Below are 21,075 nucleotides of genomic sequence, written 5' to 3'. Positions count from 1 at the left end.
CACCATTAACAGGGGTCAACCAGTCTAGTGCAGCTTTCATGCAAGCAGTATAGCTGAGGGTAAACGCATGTTTCAGTGCATGGTCTGTAGCACTGTAGGGATACACTCTGTAGCTTGCCACTAGATCACTATATACCGCCCAGACAAAGAAGTCAAACAGTTTGAACAAAAGGCTAATACAGAAGTGGGATGGAAATGGATCCTAAAGCTGAAGGTGGGCAGAGCCTCTGGAAAAGCAGTTCTGCAGTCAATAGAGAAAATGTTTGAAGTTTGCTGTTGTGGGATGAAACTGTGTCCTGAGAGGTGGGGAAATGGCTCTGGCAGCCCTCTACTAGCTACTGGCTTTCCAAGGAGATAAGCAGGTGCTTATCAGCTGATGGTGAACAACTGTCAGTCTGTCAGAATTACTGGACTAAGAACACTCACGGACAAGCCCTTCCAGCTGCCTCTACCAGCTACACCTGGAGCATCTGGAGAGAACACATAAAACTTGAATTACGTTTCATATACCACTCAATGTAAGTAATTTATGGTTTGGCTAAAGTAACTACAGGTAATAAACTTGTAGAAATTGCTGTATCTGAGAACTATTTCTAAGCAGAAGTATCTAATTCCAAAACAATTTATCTGAATGAATGTGAGCTGATGATTTAGGCTGTCTGGCTATATGGTTCCATTATATTTATTTTCTGCCAAGCACATTGTTCTGGGAAAAGCAATATTCACAAGAGCACAATTCTGGAGTCCCCAATTTAGTTAAATTTGAGTATGTTTTTTCTTTCACTAGAATTTTCACATTGATTGAGTCTGTAAATCAAGAGAAAAATCACATTCTGTGATACTTTAGACCCAGAAAAAAATGCAGTAAAAATACAAACCACCAGGGTATTGTTTATTCTTTTGACAATATTTGACAGTACGAAGAAGAAAAAATGACTGACTGAACTTTGATTACACCGGAGTTTATCACATTGTTCAAAAAGGCATCAAACAGTTTTAACTCAAGGTAGACCACAATACAGCACAAGCTCGTCTCTCACACTCTCCAAAACACCAGCCATACTTGAACAGTGAACTCTGTCCTTGCTCATTAAAATAATTCTGCTCAGAAGTGGATTCTGCCACTGGCATAAGCAGCAATAGCTGCAAGCTTGTAATCTGCTCCTTCTGGGCCAAGAGAACTTCTCCTCTGCACAAATACCCATCCTGTTAGGGAGGAGATGGCTGAGCCCTTGGCAGAGCATTCAAACTGAAACAAGTACTGAAGAAGTTTGTCTTCCTCAGATGGACAAACTATGCAGATCAATTACCCCAAGGGGCATCTTTTTTGAATCTTAAAATCAAAAGTCAATTTTTTGCCTTGCCAAATGTCTTAGCCTAGCTTGTGCTCAGCCCCTCCGTGGCTGAAGGATGATGAGACCAGTCTTGATTTGTCCTCTTCTGCAGCATCTGAAAGGATCCCTCTTCCTTTCTGTACTTCTTTTACTGCTAACTGCAGCAGAGAGTGAGAAGAAGGGAATACTGCGGCCAGCAGAGCTGGCCAAGTGCTCTCTGCACAGCGGTGGGGGAAGTCCTTTCCCCCCAGTACAGCGGGAAGCTCCAAAGGTCTGCTCCCAGCACTCAGGCATTAAAGTCTCCTCTGTACATTCATATGTATTCACTACTCATTTTTCCAGGGTCCACCGTTCTTAGCAAGATCGAGCTAACTTCATACATTCTTTCAACTTGTACAGTCACGTCTTGCTCTTTATTCTAATGGTTGCAAAGTCTTATTTTTACCAAGATGCGCATGGCCAAGTGACCCCCCTCCCCCAGGGGGCTCCAGGGAGGTCTAAGGCTCATCCCTTTCAGGGAAGCATGAATCAGACCATGGCATTACGTGAATCAGGAAAATCTTTACTTGTCCCCAGACCCCATCCATCCTACAATTCATCACTCATCTTTGTGTCATGAAGGTGCCTCCAGTCATTCCTCCTGGCCTCTTTGGGAACTGATTGGGAAGGGAGACCTCTTTGAGGCCCAGGAGAGAACACAATGTCGCACTATCCTCCTTATCACGCTTTCCTGTCTAAAATATTTGGGTGGATCTGGGCAACTCTCCCTCATTAACGTGTGGTGGGAAATGGTTGTGGCAGTTTGCACTGAGTCCTGGGTGAAAGGGAGGTGGTGAAAGGCAGGAATGACCATCCCATCTCCTCACAGGCAGCTGCTGGCACCCGCAAGAGGACGGGGTGGCCAAGGGCCCCGTGGAAGGCAAACAAGTTAGTGAAATGGACTAGCTAATCCCAGGTGTCTGCCTGAGGCGTGGCTGAGCCAGAGATTTGCTGACTACGGTGAGGCCAATGTGTTGGCGAGTCTGTGGGTTTTCTCACCCTGAGCAGGGGCTGAGGGGTCACTAGGCAGTCAGGAGGGACTGGAACCCTAAGAGCGCAGTGCCCCAGGGGAAAAAGTCTGGGAGGATGATGGACGTGCAGTAGCCTCATGTCCCACAGACTGCAACCCGACATCGGGGCATCGGGAGGAAGGAAATCATCGTCCCAGCTCCTCCCGGCCGGACGCCGGGACTCACCTTGTGCTGCTTCCACATGGCGCCCAGGGCCTTCACGTCGTGCTTGCCGTGCTGGCCTTCCTCCAGGCACCGGTAGCAGACGGGGCTGCGGCAGCTCACGCAATACATGCTGTAGTTCTCCAGGTCGTGCTCGGCGCACGTCGGCAGCCTGCGGCCGCCGCCCGCCCCCTTCCCGCCGCCGCCGGGGGCGCCCGGGGGTGCGGGCGGCGGCGTCAGGCGGTGCTTGGCGAAGGGCCCGCGGGCCGGGTGGCAGCGGAGCTGGCAGGGCCCGCAGTACAGCACCTCGCACTGCTCGCACAGCACGGCGGCCGGCTCGGGCGGGCTGCGGTCGCACAGCTGGCACTTGGCGGCGGCGGCGGCGGCGCGGCCCTGCTGGTACCGCTGCACGATGGCCTCCAGCAGCCGGTTGCGCTGGAAGCCGCGGAGGCCGCGCTGGTCCAGCGAGGCGCTCCGGTGGCACTGCGGGCAGGTGAGGGAGGAGCTGGCGGGGCCGGCGCCCCGCGGAGCCGCCGCCGCCGCCGCTCCCGGGGGCGCCGGCACCAGCGGCAGCACCCGCACGCCGTTGGGGGACTTGAGGCTGGGGGTGTAGGAGCCATAGCCGCTGTCGGTCTCGCTGTGCAGGCTCAGCTTGTCCGCGTGGTCCCCGCCGCCGCCGCCGCCCGCCGCGCACTCCGAGTCCAGGCAGGCGGCGGAGCCCGCGGCCGCTGCCGGCCCCGGCCCCGCGGCGGCGGCGGCGGCGGCGGCGTTGGGCGGCGGCGCGGGGCCCCGCGGGTGGAGCAGGGGCGGCAGGTGCTGCTCGCTCTCCGGGGTCTGCACGGCGATGGTGCGGGCGCAGGGCAGGCAGACGTTGTGCGAGCAGGGCAGGATGATGGGCTCCCGGAAGAGCGAGCCGCACACCGGGCACTTCAGCTCCTCTTCCATGGCCGCGGCGCGGCTTTGTGCGCGGGGTTCGCGCGGGCTCAGGCGGGCGGCGCGGGGTCGCCGCCGGCTCCCCCCATCCCAAGCGGCGCCCTCCGCCGCCTACGACGCCGGGGGGAGGCCGAGGGGGTCCGGCCCCCGCTCCCCGCCGGGCGGTTCAGCACCCGCCGGGGAGAGACAGCGCCGGGCCGGGGCTGGGGCCGGGGCCGGCGGAGGAGGAGCCGGCCGGCGGCTGGAGGCTGCCTGGGGCGAGGGAAGGGCTCCCTCCCGCCCGAGGCTCGGGCAGGGAGCGCGGTGGGGCTGTTTTAACGTTGGTGGCATAGAGTAATAATATACGGGGAAGGGAGGCGGGGGGAGGAGGGAGGGCAGGAGTAGGAAGGGGCGGGAGGAGCCCTTTCCAGCAAATAAGTGGTCGCTCTCTCTACGGCTGGGGACGGCGAAAACATTTTTTAAAGGATCTCTGTACAGCGGTGTCTTTATATGTTTAAATAAAGCCATTGTTTGGGTAGCGGATTGAACGCAGGCGGGGTTCCGTTATCCCTAGGAGCCCTTTCCCCACTCCCCGAGGGAAGGAGGGAGGAGGACGTTTTCCAACAAACTAAGAGTGTGCCTCTCCTTCGTACAGCCCTCGCCGTGCCGGAGCACGGCCGAGGTGCTCCAGATGTCAGGCACTGTTCGAGGGAAGAATGAAAAAGGGGTTAAAAGAGAAGCGGGGACCCCGGTTACAAACCCTGTGGCTGGGAGGGAGGGAAGAGTGTAGCGAGCGGGGAGAGGTGCCGCAGCGCCCGGGCTCGTGGCCGCGTAACCCCAGCAGAAATTGGCTGCGAAGATAAATCAGGGATGACAGCTGAGAGTTTGTGAACTGAAAATAACCATCCTTAGAAGAAAGAAACCAGCAGTGGGAAATCCCCCATCTGTTTTGTTTACTCTACATATGCTTAGCGTGGATGTAGCAGTGGTTTATTTTCATAGTGAAGAGATTATACATAAGAGGGATTTCACTACAGCATTATTATTATTATTATTACTATTATTATTATTATATCTTTTTTAAAAGCCACATCCGTATTAACTTCAGGTCCATACGCAGATCCTAATTCTTTGTTTGTTTTAAAATGCGAGCTGGTTGTTTCAGAGTAGCTATTTTAAAGATGCAGAACTAACTGGTGTCAAGTAAAAAAAAAAGAAAAAGAGAGAACATATTAAATGCATCCCCTCTCATCATAATGTTTCTTAGGACATGATGAGCATTTTGTGACACGGGGTAGGAAAGGATTTTCTAGTTTCAGGTTTTGCTTTTGCCAGATTATTAAAGCTGTTGATGCACAGAAAAGGAGGAATGGGGACAGAGAGCAGGAATATATTAAAGGTTCCATTTTTTTCAGTCTTTCCTCTGCCGTATTCCTTCTTGCGTCTTCCCTAGCTGTTCTCATGTCAACTTGAGGGGGAAAAAAGTCCTGAGGGGTTTAAAGCTTTGGAGTTCCCCAGTTCAAGGTGGAAAGGGGCAGGTTTGTCCTCTGGCACATAAAAGAAACAGCCCTGACCCACATAAACCTGCCTGTCTTCTGGCTAGGTATCTTTTTCTCTCATGTGACCTCTGTGCTGAGATTGAGAGTTTATAGACTGTTTGGGCTGCCTCCAGCCAGAAACCTCAGCAGTGCAAGGAGTGTTCTGAAACACCGCTGATTTCACAGCTACCTTACGTTACTGTATCATAAGAAAAAAGCTGTGGGTGAAATGCTGTTATCTTCATAGTCTCTGTTCTCTGCTCTACCATCTGTCAGCAGCAGGAGTGGATGTATGCTAAAGATTTCTTGCAGGTCTATAGGTGGATCTGTGGCACAGATTTCAAGTCTATGTAGGAAGCCATAATCCTAAAGGTAATTAGGAATGCACAGTAGCTTTTTTCCTGGACTTTTCTTTCTTTGTGTTGTGTGTAAGGTGACAGTGATGTAATGGTCATATTTGGTCTGAGACCTCTAAGCAAAACTGGACATAGCAGACAAGAAGTGGTAGAAATGAAAAGCTTTGAACACCAAATCCGTCCAGCTCCCCTTTATAGCTGCTTTTTAGCCGGGGCTTACAACTTCCATGGTTCTCATACAGTGAATTTTACATTTCCATTTTGACCATTACTCTAGAGTTTATGTAAAATCCAAGGGTTGTTTGTGCTTGCCTACAGAGGGAAATCGCAAGAAAGAAACCACTTCTGAAGTACAACCACTCTCTTTCACACTGAACTTTACTTCACCTCTCCACAAACCTTACCTGGCCTCAGAGCATATTTCCATAAGAGATGACATTTGAAATGGAGATGAAGAAGTGATCTGGTATTCTCTGTACTTGTACTTCATTCAGTATCTTTTTCCACCTACTTTAGAAGTTTGTCTGAAGCATTTATGCCCAGGAGAGTTACGGCTTTGAGAGAAGGCAGAGCTGTGTGGTCCAGTGCACCCATTTATTTATCCTACTGATCCCAGAACAGCTCTTGTTTCCAAGGAATTGTAGAGTGTGAATGCAGAAACCTTCATTCCCATGGCACCAGAGACTGCTGATGGAACTAGCACCTACTGTAACGATACTCAATGCTATTGTGGGTTTAGGTTTCAGAGCACGGATTTTCCTCCTTATGAAAAATATTTATCTAAGAACTGTAAGTGTGCTACTGATGATGGCGATGAACAGTCAAAGCACCGCTGTCATCCTTAATGCTCCAGGGGCCAGAACAGAAACTGATCTAAGTGTTGAAAAATGCCACCAAGCTTGAGCAGACTGACTTTGGACACCCTGACTCGTGCTGAGGAACATATCACACTGAGTCGATCCTACTAATTTTAATGGAGCTATTCATAAAGCACTGTTTGGTCTGAGCCTGATAGAATCGGGCCTTTACTATGTTTTGTAATCAAGCCATTTTTATAATGGAGATGATCCCTATGATTTTCCATCTTTTTATGTTCAAATGAGTCTTTAATCTGTTAGAGCTGTAATGGTGTATGGATAACCTAGAAACCCTATTCTGGCAGTCCTGGCTTTGATCTTTATTTTAATACTTCAGTATCACTACTATCATCCCCTTAAACTATTTACCTTCTGTAGAATTTATTAGCATCTTTTATATCTGCCCTGACAGGAAAAAAACTAATGAAGTTTATTTATAAATATATTTTTTTAAAAAGGCAGGTTGCGGTACAACCCCTCAGTAAGGAGAGAGATTTGATTCATCTTTTTGCCTCCCTTGTTTCATTGCTTATGCCTTCCTCTTCTGTTTGTTGTTCCTTTTTTGGGGGAGGGTTTGATTGTTTTCCCATTCATTTTCTTATACCTTTTTATGTTTTATATTGCTCTCACACATTAACCCCTTTCCAATTAGTTTTCCTTCTTTCTTTTCTCATTTTTTTCCTTCAGTAGCTGTCCACCAAAGTCACTTCACTTTCCTAAGTTTTATTCTTTTGCCACTGCTATTTCCCCATGAGGAACTTTTTGATTCCAGTATTCCAGCATCACTCCTGCTAACGGGTACCACTCCAAGCACACATCCTCTCGTTTGAAGGGTAACAGAAAAAAAAAAATAATCTTATCTCCACAGTGCTTATTCCATTGCAAAAAGGAGGACAGCGTTCACAAGAGCAGAGAGGACAAGATGCACCTGAGCTAATGCTAGCAGCGTGTGTGGCGGTGTAAGGTGAAGAGTCTCACTGCCTTGTTATAAATGCACAGTGCTCAATTAGCAGCGGAGGATGCCCTCAGCAACCACTGCAGGCAACACAGCTGCAGCTGTTGGTCGTCTCTGAATTTTAGGCTGGAGTACTAACCAGTGGCTGAGTGTTTTGATACACAGCCCACACACACCTTGACATTGTTCTTACGCATAACAAACATCACGCCACACAGTAACCTCTCCTCTCTGCTTGTTCTCCATCACGTTCTTTACCCAGACTCTTCTTCTCAATATTACCAGCTCTAGCTGATGCTGGTGTTGCATGTTGTTTGAGGGATGCTGTGGCAAAGAGGCATGGGAGGGTAGGCTTCCCCCGTGGCTTAGAGGAAAAGCTGATGTATACGGTCTGGGGGGCAGGGCAGCTTTGGAAATGGTAGCTGTGTACTACCCCTTTCCCTTCTTTCCCTGGTTTTGTAGATTTGCATTAGGTACATTATGCAGGTGTAACAGTTTTTAAATCAGTTCGGTTCCAGGGGTTTTTTTGAGCATGCATTCAAGTAGCCATTATGTTATTTAGGGTTTTCAAATGTTTGCACATTGATCTGTTCGTGAAAGGAAAGAAGACGGAGCTTGGCAGGAGCCCAGAAGAGTGCCACAGAAGCATGGCTGCTGATAAAAAGCTTATCTGTTGGCTAGCAGAAGACTGTATCTGTAAAAGAAATGCAGCTACATATTGAATTTTCTCTGTCAGAGGAGTAAATCTGCTATAAAAAATATAATTCACAACAGAGGACAATTCTATAGAATGGAATTTTATTCAGACTGTCTGCTGAGTATATGCTTGTTATGATGGTTAAATGGCAAAAAAGATGCTTGATCCTAAACACTGCTTGACAAATACACTTCTAAATCTATTTCCACAATTTATTAATTAAATTTGATACAGAGGAAAACATATATGCCTTAATATGTTATTTAAACATATATGCCGACAAAAAGTGGTAGGTTGGCACAGACAAATTTCCCTAAGAGGTTGGTTTCAACACTTCTTAACAAATTTGTATTGAAAAGAAAGCACAAAAGGCACTAACCTACAATCAGGACACTTGAAAAATAAGATCTCATGTTTCTGTGATGTTGTAGAAATACCTTGGCCTGCAAGCCTCAGGAATTATTCCAGGGACATCTTGGTTTTTCTGCTGTGCAAGGAGTCCTCTCTTTGTTGCTTTCCTGCAGTGGAGTGAGATCCTTTCCTTTGCTGCTACAGTTCAGCCTGCAGGCAGCATCCTCAGAAGGGTGCTTCCTCTTTTGAGAGGGGAGAGGCCGAGAGCGCTGGACCCTGAGCAGCTGCACATAAAGAAAAGCAGGAAATTGTGCCCTGCTTTGGAGCCATTTCAGAACACCGTGGACAGTGGGATCACAGTTAGCATCTTCACAGTACGATTATTATAGAGAGCTCTTGTCGCATTTGCTGCCCTTTCTTTAAAGTAAGTGTGTAAACTTCTCACAGAGCTGATTTGGTTTCAGTGGTATTACGGCGGAGACTAGGTTACAGCTCCTCATTTTGTTTCCTGTGCCCACCTGAGGAGGGGGTTGTAGGAAGCTGTCCTGAGCATGGACTTCCAGTCTGTCCGAACCCTCTGCACATGTCCTGCCATGGTTCCCTGCTATCCCCAGCTGTCCCCGTGGTCATCCCATTCATGCCTGTAAGGAAAAGAAATGTATATGTTTTTTTAAGAAACTAGCCAAGGATTATATAAAATCCAAACCTGTTCCAATATTCTCTTTTGGTGGGAAGACTGGAAGGGGGTAAGAAAAATTAAGGGCATTCTAAGCATTGGGGGGTGGGAGGGAAGAGAGGAGAGGGACAAACAACCCCAAGAAAAACAATGGAAGAGCAAGTAATCTTAACATGGAAGTGCCAGAGTTTCCTAAGAGCACAGAATGGACTGAAAGAAAACAGACATTTGGAAAATAAGCTAGACTGGGTCAGGTACCTCTATATACAGTTGTAAAGTGGAGGTAAATTGCCACCATGTGGCAATCTCTCCACATGTAAAGAAATTCCTTACATAAAGGGGGTAGTGAATTTTTGTCCCTGAAAGGGCAGGCAGTATCCTGTGAACTGGGCTAGGGAGCTGATCCATTTGTGACTCACTGAGCTGCGTCTTTTATCAAGAAAGGAGGCTCAAGTAGCTTTTCTACAGCTTTACTATACATAAGAAAAGATAAAAAGTGCTATCGAAGTGCTATCATCGTTTAGCAAAAGACAACTAGTGACACAATTTCCCTGAGCCATGAAGGATCTATAAATACCCTAAGAGACGGGCTTTGCTTTTCTATTCTGTAAGCAGCTGGAGATCACAACATCCCACAAGGTCTCCAGAAACTGTGCCCTGAATGTGTATTTAAAAGACCAGGAGACCTGTGAAACCAGCCTTGGCTGTAGTTACTGGGATAAAATTTACATGGAGTTCTCGTGGGTTTGGTCAAAGCCACCTCTATTTATTGCAGTGTCACCCAGGAACACCAAAAATCAAGAGACTTGGAAGCTGCATAGAGAAACAAGGGGTCGCAGCCAAGAAAACAGGACCACTGGGGAGAAGTGTAGGAGATGATAGCTGTGAATGAGGCCAGATTGACAAGTCGCAGAAACTGGGGCTGCCTTGGGCTTCCCCTTCTCTCTTCAGCTTGGTTTCTGTTGAGTAAACAAGAACTCCTACATTGTAACACACCAGAGAATCAAGACAGGAGAGGCATCGTGGGGGCTTGTGTCCTGCCAGTTGGTGATGAGACAAGCTCTTAATCTGGCATAAATCTGTGTCACCGCTGTAAAGGGAGGTCCTTTCTGCCACCATCCCTAGCTGCCCATTCTCGTCGCCTCTCCTGCGCTCACAGAAGCTTTCACACAGCCACAAGAATTAATCCAGCCCAGGACCGTTAGTTTCCCGCATCAGCATCTTGATTCAGAGATGCCCGTGACTACACAAGGCCAGGAGTGGGGAGGAGTGGCCCCTTGCAACACCACTGAGAATTTGTACCAGATCCAAAGAGCAATGTCTGTGGCCTGAGACATCAGCATCAATCAGGTGGGGAGGCAAGTCCACAAGATGCCAAGCTTTATATACCTTTTTTCATCAATGCAACACCTCACCTACCCAAGATTTATGTGCCCCTCTCTTCAGTGGCTCGTTGAGCTGTCCAGTAGGAGGGAGAAAATAGATGTCAGCCATATCAATCACACTCACACCAGCAATGTACCTTATTGCTTTGTTTAGCATTACATTTTCAGATTTGAAAAACAACTTATTTCTGCCATTGTCCTCTCTTTCCCTTTGCTGTTTTTCTTTCATCTATGATAGTATCTTTCAGTATTCTTAATAAGTACAGAGATTCTGCTTCCCTCTTCCTTATGTTGCTTTCCCTCACTACGCTTCACTCTCTCCTTGTTGCAGAGAAACTCCCTTGCTCCTTCACCCTCCCCTCCTGACACCCATCACAGCCTTTCTGCCACTCATCTCACAGACAGACACCTCCTCCTTCCAATACTCTGCTGGTTCCCCACCTTACACCAAGCCCAGCCCCAGGTGCACCTTTGTCTCCCCCATGGACAAGAGGGAAGCAATCTGCAGAACATGATTCCTATACAAAGAGGTGGGGTTTATCCCGTCAATCCTCTGTACTGGCTATGGCAAGAAACCCTCATTCAAGAGAAGGAAGATTTGCCTGCCTGTCCCTCAGGCACTAAAGGATCGCCCTTCTCCTGCCCTCACTGCAGGGGACCAGCCAGCTGATGGGGTACAGTGCTGACCATGAGGTTTTCTTTTTCACATCACTGTGATACGAGAGGCAGAGGATCCTCCCCGGGGAGAACCCCTCACATAAGAGACTTTATTCATCAGTGTGCATTGCCTAATGCCACTCCCCAAACAGAAGCACAGCAGAGAGGTTTGCACAAAGAAAGCAGCATCTCCAGACTCCTGTGCATCTCCAGCAATCCGGGTCAACAAGGGATGTGGGAAGCTGTCACCATTTAGCCAACTGGGAAGTACTAACCTAGAAGAAATGCAAGGTTTTCTCTGGTCCAGAATCAGAAGGTACAAAGACAACTATGAATCCTACAAAGCACACCAGACAGTCTGGTCCATCAGCTTCAAATTCTTGCACCCTTGTAACTACTGATTTCCATAGCATGAGCTGGTTATCATCATAGTGTGTACATACCATGAAGTATGCACAGAATCAAGTATATTCACTGACTAGTTCTTCTTTATGCTTCTGCTATCATCCTGTCGAAATGGCTAATCCACTTTCAGGCCTCCTGTTCATTCCTTGAGCTTCATCATTTCCCAGTACGCACCACGTGGGAAACCAGAATTCCATAAAACACACCTTTCCAAAAAAACACAACCATTATCAATCTGATGTCAGTTTTCTTCTTATAATTGCTTTGATACCCACAAAGATAAACGAAATGGCAATATTTGTGAAATATCCAATCTACTGCATGCATATTTAAAACTGAATCTGTCAGCACCTTACCCCAGCTGCAGAGCGATTAGTCAGAATCTCTCCCGTCAACTTTCCCCTCCTAAGTCTCTTGCTGGGCTCTTGCCTCTGAGTTGATTCCACTTTTAATTTTATGTTTCCGTCAATAGCAGAGAAGTAAAACAGCTGAAGGGGACAGATAAGGGACTTAGCCCACTACAACCACCATCCAACTCCAAATTGGATTGACTGGCTGAGTGCCTCCAAATCCTCCATGGATATGCAATTCAATAGAAAGAAAAAAATCCACACACAAAGAAAAATACGCAAAAAGTAATAAGGACACTTTATGAAACATAACAGTTTCAACAATGTGTATATGATTATAGCCTTAATTCAGATGAAATGTAACATACATGCTCTTATGTTAACCAAGGAAAAAAGAACGCCAGTTGATATTTAATTTGTTCTTTTACTAAATGATTTAATTTTTAGCAAGCTGTTACCCAAGGAAGAACACAAAAAAAGGCCATATCACATCAGCTTAGCGATGAACCTGGTCCATCTTGTCTTTGACAGCAGCCAGTAATGGGTACTGAGGGAAGACTACAAAATAGGAGTGCAACAGAACAAAAGGGAAAAAAATGCTAAGGAGAATTTGAGGAAGAGGAAAAATAGGTTAAGGCAGGTGGAGGAACTAAAATAATTCCCATAGTTTTGTAGACAGCTGTATATGTACCGTATCAGTGCACGCAAGGCTTTGCTCCCATGGATGAGTGCACATGGATTTCTAGCGAGGCAGCTGCAAGCAGAAGTGGTGCTTGCAGGGGGCAGAGCTCTTGGCTGTGCATGAGTGCTCCCTCATCTGATGGCAGCGATGGGGATCAGCTCTCTTGCCTGCAGAGGCAGAGCAGCAGGGATTTGGCCAACCATTTACTTTTTTTTTTTTTTTTTTAACTTGAGATATTCCCCCTAAGATTCAACCAGTTTTACCTGCAAGCAGAAATCATGTATCTTCAAAGCATGTGTTGGCATCTTCTGTAATTGTTCAGTTAATGTAAAGATTAAGATTATAACAGTCCTACAAAACTCTGTTGTCCCAAAGCAGGCAGATCTCTGCCCTACTAATATGCTGTGCTGTCCTCATGTCTCCCTCTCACTAGCCTTCTATTAAATTAATCCATTTGGCTTCACAACTTGCCTTCCCTTGATCTCCTAATAGGATGGTGACCCCCTGATCCCTTTCCAGGAGCTCTGCCTGCAACCTAACCTTTCCAGACTGCCAAACTTCCATTTGCTCCTCATTTCTCTCCTGCCGTGCCACCAATGTCATCAGTCCCTTTCTACATCTCGAGCTTTCCATTTTCTTTCATTATTTTTCTGCTAGGAAAACTTAGTTTAGCCTGTTCACTGCCACCACAGTAGTTGCTGAGTAACGAAAAATCAGTGGAACATTACAACGTTTGCAGCGGCTGTTTAGCAGCACCACAAATGTTTTGCACAAGGAGAGTGCAGTGATTTCTATTTGCTCCTAATAATTGGAATATCTCCAATTTCAATGCTGCTGGGTTGGGGTTTTTGTTCTGGTTTGGTAAAACGGAGTCTCCATTCATGATCTGTGCACAGCACAGGTCTGCAAGCAAGAGGTGGAGGGTGGGATCCATTTCACCCTGAGAGCATGAAACATCCCGCCTCGGGGACCAGCCGCCTGCCGCCCCCCTTGTGTTGCTCCAGGCAGCTGGCGAGGTCAGACCTTCAGGTGGGTCAAGCTGGATGAGGGAAATGCTGTCTCCAGAGGACTTTGCCTGCTAAAGTGACAGCAGCACCTCCGGCTAGGAGCTGGAGAGGTGCTGTAGGCACGAACACAGGAGACAGGGCCATCATTCTTTTAGCAAAATGCCTGTCTGTACAACTGATCCCCACTCTTCTCACTATCCCGCCTGCTTCTGGGCATCAGGTTATTTCTAGCCTTGCTGACAGCAGTTTCTGCTCGTACGATGACTGTGGGTAGCAATGCTAGCTCTGACATTCAGACTTAATTGACCCTCATCCCTCAAGGACACGGAGCAGAACAAAGAAAGGCTACGCTATAAATACACTGAAATAGGCCACACACCCTTGTCTGGAGAGCCCTTCATCTCTCCTGTCATCATCTTGCCCAGGGGTTCAATGAGACTGTGGGTTTTCCATAGGGCCTGTCACAGGCACGTGGCCAGGAGCAGTTGCATGGCTATACAGCCTTCCTCGACCCATGGAGCTGGTCCAGCCCCAGCCCCGCTGAGGGCTCTGGTCCCTGCTATTACCTCTTGTGTGTGCTGAAGGACATTCCCCTGGTCCTCCTTGTCTTCTCAGGAATTGATACAAATTCTGGATGGCTCACTTCGTGGCTTGTTGGGTAGGACAATGTGTTCAACTATTTCTTCAGTGGAAGCCATAATTATATTTCAATCTAAGGTGCAACTGCCACTGACAAACATCTGCTCAGGCAAAAGACATTCTAAGCTAAAACTCGGGTGATACACAGTATGGACCCACATGTGGTGGCATCGTCGGTGAAGTCATTATTTGAGACAACAGAGGTCTCAAAATAGTAGATTTTTTTTTCATGCATGTAAACCTGTTCTATGTGCGTATATGTACATAAGATATACCTGTTCATCAGCTCTGAGTAATTTCAGCCTGCTTTTATGTAGCTCCACCACAACCCAGAGAAGGTGAATGGGAATCAGGGGTGAATGAAGTCTGCAGGAATTCTGGAAGAGGCTGCTGAGGTGACCCCAGTGAGACCAGAAGGGCACTCATCTTCCACTTGCTTCTTCCTCTTTAGTATTTAAAATTTCAAATATTTTCACTGTGCCATTTGTCAGTCCACTACTAATAATTACAGTGATAATCACAAGATCACTGTAAGTATTAAAGTGTAGTTTTGTGATGTTCTAAGACACTCAGTGGAACAGTATTATAAGAAATTCAAACTATTTTTCCTGTGCATTTTTTTTATTATTTTACATCTCTATTTAAAATGTAAAGATAGTATGCCTTGAATCTGGAATATAAAAAAGCAGCTGCCTACACATTCCAGCAATACAAATACAGCATGACAAACTGTACACATATATATACATACACACCCCCTCAGCCTGAACAGCTGTTAATAAATATGTATTTTACATTTAGCCAGTAATGGCGGTCCAACGTTCCTTTCCAGATGCTCAGGGACAAGTTAAACATCACTTCGATTACAGGGTAATGCATTCCCCATATTAAAAGCCAGCAAAGGAGCTCCTTTGGTAGCAAAAGAGACAACCAGTGCTGATTAAAACAGGCAAGCGTCCTGAGGAAGTGTTTGAAGCAAACTGCAGACCCTGATCAAAGCACAGGTAAAGTAAGCAACACAAGGTAGTAGGAATAAATCCTGTCTTTTATTAGACCAGCACACACTATTGGAGAAAATGGGCAACTTTTGATACAAAGGCCTTTCTTCAGGTCTATTGTTTGGTCTAATAAAAAGTGGTGTGTCTCCCTACCTTTGTGGCTTCTCTTGCATTCACAGACCACTGCTGAGTCAATACTCCTGCTGATAGGGCAGAGGTAAGTCTCGCTGACAGACATGATTGATGCCACACTGTCTTAACAGTTTAGGGGAATAATCTCAGATCTTACTTATTCCAGTATAGAAATGCAGCTCCCAAGGAGAATTTGAGTTATTGAAAGAGACCTCTGTTAGAGGAAGAAGAAACAAGCAGTTGAAAGACATGTTTGTCAAAACTCAACACTTCTATTACAATGTGGCAAAAACCTGTTTTCTAACATGGTGAAGGTTACCATAGAGCAAAGCTGTCTGTCACAATCTCTCTCTGGCTTTGTGCAACTTTATTCCAGTGACTTCAGATATTTGTTTCTTAATCTGTAGCTATGCACCCCTCTTTCCTACCTGACTGGTTGCCTGCCAAATTGAGACCTTCTGCCACTTTCTCCCAAGTTCTGCAAGACTGACCAAGAAGCACATCTGTGAGCAAGCAGAGAGCTGAGAAGAGCCCTCTCCAGCTCACATTTGCAAAGGGTTCACTGCTTCTTGGCTCCTTCTCATCTCTCAGCAGCAGCTTCCTCTACCCTGAGGACTTGTGACTTCCGTGGGGAAGGAGGCTGAGCTGACGATAAGAGCCTGAGCCACATGTGGTACTGCAGAGGGAAATCAGTGGGACAGGGAGGGAGAAGGGAAAGGTGATTAACTAGCATGAGAATTTCTGCAAAGGCAGCATTTGACAGAGTGATGGTTACAGCTTGGAGAAGAAAGAGCCTCGAGTTCATGTTTGGGCTATGTGAGGACATAAAACAGACTTTGGGATTGGAACTGATTTATCCTGAACAACAGTTGGGTGCCTTGGAGAACTGTGGGATGGGACTGAGCTGGGGGAAGGCAAGTACAAGTTCTGGGAGGGGAGTGTGGCTCTTCTGTGAGAAGCTTGTTTAAAACTGCCTCCCCTTCACTGGGGTGTGCACAAGGTTCCCTACGGGAAGGAGTAAAACAAGGACAAGAGGGGCAAAACATTAAGCCAAGCCTTTATTTTTTGTGATACTAAAAGTGAATCCTTTAGTGAAGCATTTTGATTGAAGGTAATGCTGACACATGCTCCAGTTGCAGGTCTGTCAGTTTGCTTCCAAACTGTCTGTGATTAGAGGGACATTTCCACCAGCCTGCTCCACTGACAAACAGGCAGGCAAGCAGGAGTGAGACAGAGTGGCTGACTAATTTCCAAATGTCAAGGCTTGCCTTTAACTCTCTCTCTCCCCCCAGTTCTACAGAGGCAGGCTGCCCATTTGTGACAGCAGTGCCTTGGGCAAGAGGACTGTTACAGCTCTTGGGACACTAGCTACTGCTGCTGTACACTGCTCCTGAAGTCTTGCCACACAGTAATCCCTGAGGAACACGTCTTCATCTGTTTCTTCAGGGACTGTTTTTTCCCAAACTGTGTAATGTGTGAGAAGCTGCTGCGAAGTCCTGTGCAAATGTCACTTGCACTTTCCTTTCAATGAAGAGCTGAACTCTTGTTACAGACCCTGGCTTTGTATTGGCATGTACCCGTTTATTCCTCTTACAGACAGATACAGTCCATTGTGTACAAGACTTTCTAGACAGCACGTATGTAGTTTAACACATCACCAAATGTATTCCCTCTCAGAGACAGAAGAAGAGACAGTATTTCCCAGAATAAACACATCTCCCATCTATCAGTCCTTCCATATTCCTGCAGACAAAGACCTGGGGAAAGAGGTGAAATGCTAAGCTTTCCCTGAAAGCCACTCGAAGGTCCTTGCCTGACTAGAACATGGCACAGAGGAGGTCTTTGCTGGGAATGTTGCACAGCTGTAGCACATTAGACCTAGGCACATGGCATGTAAACCCCCAACAGCTCTTAATGAAAGAATTGACTCTTTAGCAGTCAAAAATCAAATCTTGAGGTATATTCAGAAGTAAACAAGGAACTCCTGCAATTGTTGAGAAATGGGGTGTCAGGAGTGTCCATCAGTTACTGCCCATCAGATTGCTCACACCGCAAACCATCAGTTTTGACAGCTGTGTTCCGCTGAGGCTGTAACTTCTCTGAAAACTCTCAGGGGTGATGCAAAATGAGATAACCTCATCTGTAAATCACATATATATGGGTGGACATAGAAAAGTTACATGCAAAGGTGCAGAGAGTTGCAAATGGAAAAATAAGAGCTCTTCACTATGTACGTTAACAGAAATTTGAGAAGAAATGGGAGAATTGGAGCCCCCTCTCCCCTGCAGGGATTTCAGCACCGCTGTTTTTGTTTTTTCCTTTTCCCCTTCTTTTGGCTTCTCCTTTCTGTCTTGTTGACCATATTAATAACTGTTTTAAGTGTGCTGTTTTTCTCAGCACCGTTTCCAGCAAACTTTTCTTTCCCTTTGCCACATGCTTCTTTTTATTTCTTTCTTTACTGTCTCACTGGTTACACACTTCACCCTACTGCTGGGGCAATATCTCCCAGATGCACACTTCAAATTTGCTTATTGCTCTCCATTATCTTTGCTCCAGTCAAAGCCCCAATGATCTTTGAACTCAGGTCCTTATTCCCTGCAGAGGTCTTAACCTCACAAGAAGCTCTTCTCTCTTCACCTTTTTCTTATTTTACTGCTGCTTTTTCAATGTCATTATCTCTTTATCCACCACCAACACAACCACCTCAAAGCTGCCCCTATGTTTCTTGTCTTCCAACCTCTCCTGAGACTCTCCTCATTGAATTTCCCATAAGGATCCCTGTGAAGATCACAAGACCCATAGAAACCCCTGCCAAAGTGATGAAATATGCATTGGCTCTACCTGCACTGATAGTAATAGCCCTTTCAAGCCTCCCGTGTCAATCATGAACTCTGCTGTTCACATGGCATCCTGCAAAGACGATAAACTAAGCATGGATTCCTGCAGAGAAAATAAAAGCCAGAAGGGCTCCCCTGGTGCTTCACATTACACTGAAGCTTCAAAAAGGTACAAATAAATATATTCAACCTTTGCAAGATGAGGAAGCACAGCAAAATGTTGCAGAATGACTCATTTAAAGGAGTTTCAGACATGTGAAGGAAATACACAGTCCTGGGTTAAGATGCAAGGGTGATACACAGCAGAGTGGTATAAAACTTAGGAAACTTCATAGGAAAAAAGGAGATTGAGGGAAATTAGAGCCTGGAAATTCAAAGTTAAGTTAACCCAACTGTTGCATATATAGGCAATCAGGACCAAGTTGACTTAGAAAAGCTTAAATCTGTCCCAGCACCTTGCTGCCCCAGGCTCTTTGACACCCTAAACCCTCTGTAGCTTTATCAGTTCTTTGGCCCATATTGCTGTCATCCTAAACTAGGTCTAGCACAATTTAAGTTGCAGAGGACACACATAAGGGAATATCTTTGCACACAGGGCTGCAGTATTTTTGAAAATCATAAAAGCTTAAAGTAGTTAGCAATTTCCCAACTACTGACATCAATAAATTATATGAGGAAAGCAGGCTGGAAATGAACTGAATCTTTGGATGAAGTATGAGAAGAAAAAGAGGGCAGGCACTGCTGCGCTCTTATCAGATCAAGGACATGAGAAAAGTCTGTGATTTTCTCATAGTCCTTTGGGCAGGTTCCTGGATACAGCCATGGCTCACTCTGGGGCAAGGGTGCTAAACAGACTTGACCTCTTCCTCCTTTTAGCACGAGGCAGACTGAACAAGCAGCACCTCCAGCCAGATCATGGATGTGCCCCTCTTTAACTGACTAGCTGACCCGGGACTTTAAAACCCATGATGCCACCACTGGCACTCATGTATGCAATTCATTTTGTATGCATACATAACAAATTCTGCAGATGAAGCTTTTTCTCAAAACCAGTGGAGTCTGCTTCAACTGTCTTAAAATGTAGCTTGTTTTCTCTAATGATCCATTGCAACAGTCAGCTTTAACTTGATTTTTTCACTGTTTTTATATAACCATTTGCTTCTACACCAGAGAACAGATGATGCCAGCTAAACACAAATTTATGCCAGTATGACTTTAATGACTTCAGTGGAGTTGAATTAAGTGATGTGTTTAGCCTTGTTTGGTAGTGTTCCCTTCCTTCTGTTATTGATAAATTAACCAGTTGTTTTAAATTAACCATGGGTTTTTAGAAAACTGACAAGGTCTAATTTCTTCTTACAGCTGTGGGCTCCCTACCTGACGAGCATAAAACAAGACTTACTAATACCACTATTTTTAGTCATCTTTTAAGCTGTGTTGTTCTTGTTTATATTTCACTTGAGCATTTAATTTTTTGTTTATGCATTATTTTATTTTTTGCCTAAAAAACAGTAGAAATGAAGCAATGCATGATGATTGAGAAAAATTACCACATGAGCAATGTTTAAAAGTATGTAGTTGTACAATGCTGTAAATTGGGAGGAGAGGAAGAGCCAGAGGGGAATAAGACTTTGTTCAGGCTAGGCTGCCTCTGTGATCGGAGAGGACAAAATTAAGACAGTAGGGCATTGCCAGGCTGCACTTCCACTGCCATCTGAAAAGTGCCCAAGGGGAGTTACGCTTTGCTAGCTGAAGCTATTTCCCTTCCCATCTGCTCAAGTTGATTTAGAGAAGTGCATTATGCAACCTAACTGCTCTGATGTAGTCCTGCTATGTTGAGGCTCAAATGGATGTGGCAGTACACTTAGCACTTCTAGGAAAAGTTTTGAGGAAAAGGAGTGATTATATCAAACCAGGCTTTTCAGTCTGCAATGGTAACGGTATTGCTATATGGCTATTTAAAAAGAAAATAAAAATTTAAAAAAGCCCAAACAACCAAAACCAAAAAAAAGACCTGAGGAAAGATGAGGATTATAACAGAAAGGCTGAAGTACACTCAATTGTATCAGCAAGAAGTAATAACATGAAAACCAATCAGGACAAGTCTAAAGACACATTACCTGCACTGCTTGGGCATTTGGCAGTGAAACAGTGATGTTATCGTACACCAACAATCCAGGGCACGGCCACCTGAAGTCCTTCAGATCGTCTCATATCACTGCCAGTATGGGAAGTAGCATTTGTAAATCACACATGTTAAGTGCTTGCCCTCAGCTAAAAGAAATTAAACATTTCAGTGGCTATTTGTGACATGTGATAAAACACCCTATTAATATTTAGTTTAATGAAATCCTTCTTCAAATTCCCTACATTTTCTATTTGATGGTGTCCTTTACGCAGGCTAGTATTACAAATGACACCATCCTTCTTGATCCTTGTTTATGTGACTATTACGCACCTCCCAGCTCTTTTTGATAAATCAGTGCTGCTCTAAGGACGTAGCTCCCCTAGGGAAAAGGGTGACAGCAAGTTTGCTCGTCAGCTCTTTTCTGAAACATTGAATATTCAGACACCACAGACATCCAGTTGCTTTTTAAGAGCAGGGAGAAGTGGTTGATCACAATGATCTGTGGTGACCGATCACTTCCAGCTCAGTCTACCCTTGTTTCTTCCAGAGGTGAATAAGAAACCCCAAACACCATCACTGCACTGATTCAGGAGGGCTATATGAACCTATCTCAGGCTGTTATGTCACAGGTTTGTGCTAGTCCCAGAAAGCCCATTTTCCCCAAGAACAGTCCAAGTTGTAGTTCAGGAAGGTGTGGATGTACAGGATGAAAAGCTGAAGAGGCCACACCTCCCTTGACAACACAGTTGCATCTGGTGTTGGCTTCAAAAATCCCCCATATGCATTGATTTGGCTCTATGCTGTGCTGTATTTATGCATTACAAACAGCTGTAAGAGTCATCGCTGCTGCTGGGAATGCATTTGACAACCAAGCTACTGCCTCCACTAAAAACAGACATAAGCTCATCTTTGAGGTTGAGTATCACTTACTCAATCAGCAGGACATGCACAGGCCTTCGATATGGAGC

The 21,075-nt window shown here is 45.8% G+C and overlaps 1 protein-coding gene and 1 long non-coding RNA gene across 5 annotated transcripts in view; both read right to left on the bottom strand.

Annotated features, from left to right (window-relative positions):
- Window positions 1–3,725, bottom strand: part of TRIM67 (tripartite motif containing 67) — a 40,793-nt gene extending 37,068 nt beyond the window's left edge. For 3 of the 4 annotated variants that reach the window (XR_012622499.1, XR_012622500.1, XM_074818520.1), the window contains exon 1: window positions 2,570–3,536. Coding sequence is in view for 2 of the 4 variants with exons in the window: in XM_074818520.1 (XP_074674621.1) it covers window positions 2,570–3,490 (921 nt within the window). In the remaining 2 variants the exon portion in view is untranslated. Of the gene's footprint in view, window positions 1–2,569 lie in introns of all 4 variants that reach the window. The other variant, XM_074818521.1, reaches the window with a different exon arrangement.
- A 4,644-nt stretch (window positions 3,726–8,369) lies between these two features.
- LOC141920930 (uncharacterized) lies at window positions 8,370–20,181 on the bottom strand. Its single transcript, XR_012622502.1, has 4 exons — window positions 20,100–20,181; window positions 15,164–15,356; window positions 11,373–11,540; window positions 8,370–8,852 (listed from the first exon to the last, which is right to left on the bottom strand). It is a non-coding gene; the product is annotated as an uncharacterized LOC141920930 (long non-coding RNA).
- Window positions 20,182–21,075: the final 894 nt, after the last annotated feature.

The sequence above is a fragment of the Strix aluco genome, chromosome 3 (genome assembly GCF_031877795.1).
Source record: "Strix aluco isolate bStrAlu1 chromosome 3, bStrAlu1.hap1, whole genome shotgun sequence".
NCBI lineage: Eukaryota > Metazoa > Chordata > Aves > Strigiformes > Strigidae > Strix > Strix aluco.
Note: the sequence above shows the minus strand (reverse complement) of the source record. Positions and strands in the feature narration are given on the sequence as shown.